Here is a 7,782-nt window from a genome sequence, read left to right on the forward strand (position 1 = left end):
TTTTATTCAAAGTATTTAGTTTTTTGGCCATGTTGTCATAATGTGCATTCCCATTCTGGGTAAATCTTTCCATATTATGAATATTTCGTAGATTTACCTGTTCAATGACATCCTGTGTGAGTTCTCCAAGTAATACACGCATGGTTCGAGGACTCAACTCTGTTATTAATTCGTAATGACTGTGACTACTCTGACTCTGTCCCTCTATTCGTGGAGAGCTATGCTGCGCCTCATCTCACTTGATCACAGACTGAACTCCTCCCTGACTTGTTGCTTCCTTATCAAATTTGTGAGGCATATTGTTTCACCTTTTGTATCTTCAACACCAAACACCAATGTCCCACTGGGCGTACTAAATTGTTTTGCGCGGGTCGCTAACAATTAAAAAGGGGATCAGACGATTGTATAAGAAACCAACCTCTTGAGACAAAGTCCCAAAAAGGGGTGTTTTATTAGCGATGATTTACAATTGGAACTAAACAGAATGCCTTCAAGGAGTGCAAGTACACGAGTAATGAAAGAAATGTTTAAGTTTAAACTAAGAAATTGAAATTACATATTCTCTGTTTGAGAGTGTTTGATTCGGGTCTCTTTTTCTCTATGTCTTCTCTTCCTTTTATATTCCCTTGATGATTTCTTTGTGACAAACCGCTTGGAAACTGCTTGATTGCTTTATAACTACCCACTTTCTTTATGGTGGCTAACTTGTCGTGGAACTGCCGTCTCTAACTGCTGCCACTACTCTTTGTCGTTCAACCGTCTTCAACTGGGTTCCTTGAATCGTGGAATGTGATAAGGTTACTCAATAACTGCTTCAATAACTGTATTTGTGGATAACCATAACATTTTATGTTTGCTAAGATCCTAGGCGATTCGAAGGTATGGGCGAGAATAGGGTCATCGCTCTGGGCGAATGTAAGGCACTCCATTTGCTCAGATCTTGGGCGTCTTGCAAGCTTGGGCGATGATGTTACTGTATTCGTGGGCTTCCACTGCATTCATTAATAACTCTGTCTGGGCATTTATCTTGAGTTGCCTAATTAGGTTTCATTCTTTGGGCTATTTGATTTGGGAATTCCTCAATTGCGCTTCATTTCTTGGGCTATTCGATTTGGGCTGCACTTTTAATGTGTCAACAGTAATGTAAAACGATTTTATGTAAGATGACTAAGAATATATAAGACTTATCATTTCTGTCCTACATTATTTTGTGATCTGATGAAGGAAAATTCTTCCTCTCCCTTGAAAAATTAATGTATGGGCATTAGTTCCATCAAGGTTTTGAGGAAAGATTATTTGATTCTGATACGTTTGGATATTTTATGCAGTTTGGAGGAATCTCTGGAGACCTTTATGTAAAGTGATAAAAAGCAGAATTCCTCAATAGTTTCGCTAGCGAATGAACAGGATTGATTGCAGATGGGAAATGTTATGATCCTTCTCAAGCTGAATCATCAAATGGGTCGTGATGAGACTAGCTAGTCCATACATCATATTAATTTTCTAATAGGATCAATTTAAGGTTGAAATAAGTTAATATAGATAAATAAGGAGGCCTAATTTGTTAGATTGGTACAAATTAAACTAAATAAACGCCATTAGGTTTAGGAGTATATATAGTTGCCTTATTTCACATCTTTTTAAAATTAAGTAGAAACACTTTTCCCTGCCGAAAGTTTAATTTCAATTTCTCCATTTAGGACACGAGTATGCTCTTGCAATAAGGTATGGTTCATAATTTATTCATGATATAATCTATTGGTTAACATGTGTTTAATTCTATATTGACTGTTGGTGGAAAAATTGAACTATGTGGCCTTTTCAGATTTTAGTACAAACAGGCATATACATATATACAGATGTGTATGTGTATGTATATGTGTGCTATATGTGCTGAATTTGTATGTATATGTGTGTGTGTGTATTAATTGTCTGTATGTACAAGTCCAAAAAGGTCTGTCTATATGCATGCCTATGTTGTGTATAGATACAATTTCCTAGAATTAGACAATAATTTGGATTTCTATTTTAATGATCATTGAACAAATTAGTATCTAGTTGGATTGATGATTTAATTATCATTTTAATCTTAAAACTTTTATTTACAAATAGGGCTTTCCAACAACAACAATAAATTAATTAATTTAATCGAGTAAGGTTATGAGTTCATATTGAAAAGTGAGGTTTATCAAAGTTTCTAAATAAATAGTAATGAACTAGGATTTTGGCATGTTCACTTCGTGGATAGTTAGGAACATCTTCCCCTGTCATTCAAAAAGTATATTGCTAGGATTCAATGTAAGTGAACCTCACATTGTCTTTATTGCACATTACATTTTTAAATGTATAAATGTGTTATTTAATTTGTGATTAAGTGATCTTGATATTTAATTATTACATTTTATGTCATTAATGCTTCTCATGACATATTCATACACATCAATGCATCCATAAGCATACAAGAAGTTTCAAGAAAAATAAAAGTTTCCAAATGTCAATGAGTCAAGAAATATTTTCAAAGATATATATCCCGAAGTTTTGTTACGAAGTGTGTTTATGCCATGAAAGATATGAGTAGAAAATGAGGCATGGGGGACCGGCGCACCCGACCAATATTCAATGTTCAATGATAATGTTAACTGCCTTGCGGTACTACTAGTAGGACTCGATCGGGTTCTAAATAATATTTGTCCACTACATTCTAACTGGCTAGACGATACATCAAGTAAGCTCACGACGTCAATGTTAAATTTTTTAAAAAATGAATGAAAGGGGATACATATTGGGGAATGATTTTATTTTAAAGTAATTCATGTGCATATCATAAACATACATCATATGCATGATGTTTGCTTACTGAGTGTCAACTCATTCCACGTTATCCCTCCCCAATTTCAAATAATGAATGCAATGATTCGAGACAACTACTTGTGGTGCAATGGACTCAGTACTGATATATTCAAAAATCGACTCCTTTTATTCACGCATTTTTTATCGTAAGGCTGGCGCTCAAGCGTCGCCTTTGTCCAACCCAAGACTATTTTCTATATTCATGTGTTTTTTATGTTATTTCCATCTTTAGGACTCTTATTAAAGTTTAAGAGGCCCCGCCCCAAATGGAGGAAAAAAAAACCCGTCCCAAACCGGTTGGCGGGGCTGGGATGCCCTGTCCGTGAAAAAAAAAATCCATTTTGAATTATGCGGATAAAATGATAAATATTAAAATAAAAACTCTCCAGAAAACAAGTTTCTATATTTAAATTATGCATTCAACAACAATCAATGAAATTAACAAACAGTGTCACATATTATCATTTTAGAGCAAACCCCAGAAAATAATCGAAAACAATAATCTTGCGTCTTATCATTCTTACGAACCAACTTAAATTTGAATAACAAGATTTTATTTTTATTTTTTTATCGTGATATATCCATAACATTTTATAATTTTCTATTTTCCGAACTTAATTTTGATGAAATGGCGTAAAAATTCATCGCATATTCTCGCTTTTATTTATGAAAATTAATTGTCACAGTAAGTTCAACTTTTCATGGCTTATCAATCTAGTATAGTTTCAAACTCTTAATACATGAGGAATGAAATTCACCAATCATAATCAAGTATTTAGTCATAATTGAACAATTTAACACGCAACAGCTGAACAACTCAAATTGACATTCATCTTGTTTTTCTGTCTAAGATCAATGGTTTGACCACTTTCCTCATATTTCCTTTGTCCCACAGGTTTCATATAAATATTCAATATTTTACTGATCGTATATAAGCATCTGTCAAGAAAGCAAAACATTATAACAAACAAAAACTGAGTTATTATTAATCCAAAAAGCAAATGTAGAGTTTTTAATCCTCATTTACCTTTGCTAGTGGTGATGCTTTTGGTTGGGAACATGGTGATTTCAACAAGATAAGCCCCAAGTGGCAATTTTTTACCACAAAAAATCATTTTTTTTACCATTATTTCACTATTCCAAACGTCATTTTTGACTTCTTCAGTCATAAATGAAACTCTTTTTTCTCTCTAATAGACAAAAAATCAACTTCCATTATCATTACCAAGAAGGCACTAAGATACTAAGTCAAGAAATAAAAATTAATCAACGAAAATTCGACAATCAAGTTTAAAGTGTTCTCAAAACAATTTTATCCTTTTCATCAAGCTTGTGATAGCTAAAGCTATAAATAAATTAATTTATTAAATGTTCAGTCACATATATCTTTATGTCTCTCTAAAAGTAAATATAACAAAAGGAATTTCGAATAAGAGAGAAGGATTTGAATTTTAATTCATTAGTAAAACAGAGCTATATGCATTTCCAATTATCCTAAATACAATAATAACATACGTTTAACTGAACAAACTTGAGTAAAAGTTAAAAGAAATATTTGGTCAGTCATCGAGTCCAATCCGAACCCAATATGTCCTGAATTATTCGAGATGGATTCCTTCAGCGAGCTATTCAGTTTGTGCATCAATGTAGAATTACACAGATTTTCAAAAGCCAGACCAAGATTAGGCCATTGGCAATAATCCTTACAGGGATGGATGAGATGATCCATCCTTGGACACTTTAGCCAAGGAAAAGAGCTTGAATAAGCACCGAGGGACAGAGAAAATGAATCCTGAAAGCATCCAGAACCTTTTCCACAGAAAAGAGGGAGACGCGGTGTCACCGCATGGACGACTTGTAGAGAGTGTCGGATACTCTCGAAGGGGGCCAGTATCGAAATACTGACCTACCAACGATGTTTTTGATGGGCAATGGACCCCTGAGAAAGAAGAAAACAATCATAATGTCACGACATACGAAATTAAACATGGCATTATAACAATCTAATCACTAGTTATAATTGCTTTGTGTTCTCGTTATCCTTAATAGCTTCTCTGTTTTTGTTTTTCCATTCTAAAAGACTTCTTACAGCAGATAGGAGGTAGAACGATAACAACCCATATATGGAAGAAGGAACCAATGAAATGCGATGGAGTAAAAGTTATTTAAGATTTCAGTGGTATTTCTTCAGATGTTAACAAATATAGTAACTAATTACCAGTTATGAGAGTCGAAACTGTTATTCCGGTTATCTCCCATCACGAACACATAGCCTTCAGGTACAAGCTATAGTAAACAAAAACAAAGAGCAACAATTTTCAAATCAATGCATATAAATTGTATAGATATGTGACATGGTATCATCAAGAAAGCAGAATGGAAAACAAGCAAGGGCTATTACCACTGGATCCATTTCATAAGCAAGTGGTTCCAAGATGAAATCCTCATTTTGAACAATATCATTCACCAACAATTTACCACCATGAACCTGCACAAGTTATCAAATTGGACTACTTGTTAGAGATGATCAGACAAGAGAATCGACATTCAAACTTTCGAACAATAAACTTGGTGATTGTTTGGCACCTATTTAATTTATAAACATAATCAGTCAAACCTACTTTTTATCCCAAAATTTCTTGAAACCCACTAGTATACTTAGTTATCCACCACTCTTTTTTATCTATTTACAAAATCACTTCCCAAACATGCGCACTTACTGCTACATAGTCCCCAGCTTTGGCTACAATTCTTTTGATGAAAATGTCACTCGAACTATAACCAATATCCTGCAGAGAGCATCAAATTGAAAGATTGGTATGTTGGCTCAGGGTGACACGAATAACACTATCTGTTCTCGAAATGATGCAGTTGACGAGTTCAGGACATACCTGAAGAATGGGGGGCACCTTAAAAATAACAATGTCGGAGACTTCGGGATTCTTGAAAATGTAAGAAACCTGAAAACCACAAAAACATCAAAATGGTCAGCTTGGTAGTAACACATTAAACTGTCGAGCTTTCCAAAGCCTACCATCAAGCTTATTCTTGCAACAACTCCTAGAGCATGTCAAACTTGAACCAGATGAAAGAATAAAAACAAGGAACGCAAGCAAGCAATCCATAAGAAGTAATAATGACGTGTTCCATATTATTGTTTTGATCACATGTTCACAATGGCGACTAAAAGCAATAAGCCAAAATATTACTTTAAGCCCTTAAACAGGTAAATTGAATAGATGGTGTTCACAAGTCGAAATTCTCACGCTAATGACCGAAAACTGATTATGTTTTCTAGGCACAAGATCTTGATCAAAACTACTTCCTTAATCTGATCCACAATCCAAATCTGGCGATAGAAATTGTTTTACGAATACTTCATTTATACACAGTTAAATTCCTCCATAAAAATTATCTACTTATAGCTATCACAATTAAATTTCAGCTGAGGCAAGTATCTCAATACCTTCTCAGCGAGAATGCGATCGCCCACATTAAGAGTTGGGTACATAGAAGTCGATGGAATATACTTCGGCTCAGCCAATGACGATTTGAACAATACGCTAACACTGAATGCAGTGAAAGCCGCCTTGGCATCCTCGGAGCAGAAGCAGAGATTCATCAACTTCGAAAGCCAACTGTGTCTGCTCCTGCCATTCGGCAGGAAAACCTTCAAATTACTACTACCACTCTTGGCCATTACAAAAGCCTCTGAACACTTATCAGAACTACTGTTTTCAATCACGCCTTCGGTGCCAGTGCTATTACACTGAGTCCCACCTCTATCGACCTCCGTACTCGCAAGCTCGTTGCACGGCAGCCACTTTGAACCCTGAAGAAACTGAATGATCGACGAGGTCTTGAATGGTGAAATCCCAAAAACACCCACGTTGGGCACACCCGTTGACTGCTTCATTAAAGAGATTAATCCCATAGCAAGTGGCGATTTCGTACTTTCACCCACGATTTCCCGGGCCAACGTCGATGTCGAAGAGAAAGATGGGGCAGTACTTATGGGCTTTGACTTGGAATTAGGGAAGAGGAAATCGGAGTAATTGGAGTCGGGTTTTCGACTCGGAGGGTGGTGGAAGAGGCGGAAACGGGTAGCGTCGTGAAAGAAGCGTGAGGCGGAGTATTTGGATGTGGCGGGGTAAGCTATACTCTGGGCGATGTAGCCGGAGTAGGTGACGGTTAATTTGATAGCCATAATGACGAATTGTAAGAGACTGATGAAAACGAAAAGGAAAATAGTGGGGTGAGCGACGAGCTCTAGAAGCCAAGAAATGCCATTGGGTTCGAAGAGATCAGTGATGATCCGGACGGGAAAGGAGGGAATTGAAAAGTTGGTTTAGATCGGAGGGGTCTGGAGGAAATTGGAGGTGCGTAAGGGGAAAACTGGAAAGCGAAACCCTATCGGCGGATGATGGCGTGGACAGGGGCGGGGAGAGCTGGTACGAGGGGGCGCAGGATGGCTGGAGAGGAGGCCGAAGGGATTGATTTCGTGGGAGGGAAAATGACATGGTCAACAAAAGTAACAAGATGATATTAGTACTAGTGTGATTGAACAGTGATAATGATGTACAGATAAATCATAAATGATATAAAAAATAATAATGTGATTTACAGACACTCATTATCATAATCGTTCTACGTGATATATGTGTCACGATTAGTGATTTAATATATAAAGCAAGAAAAATTATCACATTAATAGATCAAATCACAAACCATCATACAGAATGTCATATAGGACAATGACGCAGTGAACGACAATAAATAACATTATTCAAAAATAGTAATGGAAAGAGATAAAAAGAGATTTATTATAATCTTTCTCTCTCTTTCATATTACATATGTAAACAATTATGTACACAATAATGTACAAATAACATTACTTGTGATTAATTAGGTCACTAAAACATTGTTTCCTC

General features: G+C 35.9%; 1 protein-coding gene across 2 annotated transcripts; it reads right to left on the reverse strand.

The window, feature by feature from the left end:
• Window positions 1-4,273: 4,273 nt before the first annotated feature.
• Window positions 4,274-7,377, reverse strand: LOC111374232 (thylakoidal processing peptidase 1, chloroplastic-like). Of its 2 annotated transcripts, XM_022996882.1 has the most exons (6): window positions 6,317-7,376; window positions 5,742-5,810; window positions 5,571-5,639; window positions 5,252-5,338; window positions 5,069-5,136; window positions 4,274-4,789 (listed from the first exon to the last, which is right to left on the reverse strand). In XM_022996882.1, the coding sequence occupies exons 1-6, from the start codon at window positions 7,055-7,057 to the stop codon at window positions 4,690-4,692; spliced, it is 1,134 nt and encodes a 377-aa protein (XP_022852650.1). In that variant the 5' UTR covers window positions 7,058-7,376; the 3' UTR covers window positions 4,274-4,689. The 2 variants fall into 2 exon arrangements, with proteins under 2 accessions (XP_022852650.1, XP_022852651.1); XM_022996883.1 differs by lacking the exon at window positions 5,571-5,639 and having other exon boundaries at window positions 6,317-7,377.
• Between the last annotated feature and the right edge of the window lie 405 nt (window positions 7,378-7,782).

Source organism: Olea europaea, unplaced genomic scaffold (assembly GCF_002742605.1).
Source record: "Olea europaea var. sylvestris unplaced genomic scaffold, O_europaea_v1 scaffold1222, whole genome shotgun sequence".
In the NCBI taxonomy this organism is placed as follows: Eukaryota; Viridiplantae; Streptophyta; class Magnoliopsida; order Lamiales; family Oleaceae; genus Olea; species Olea europaea.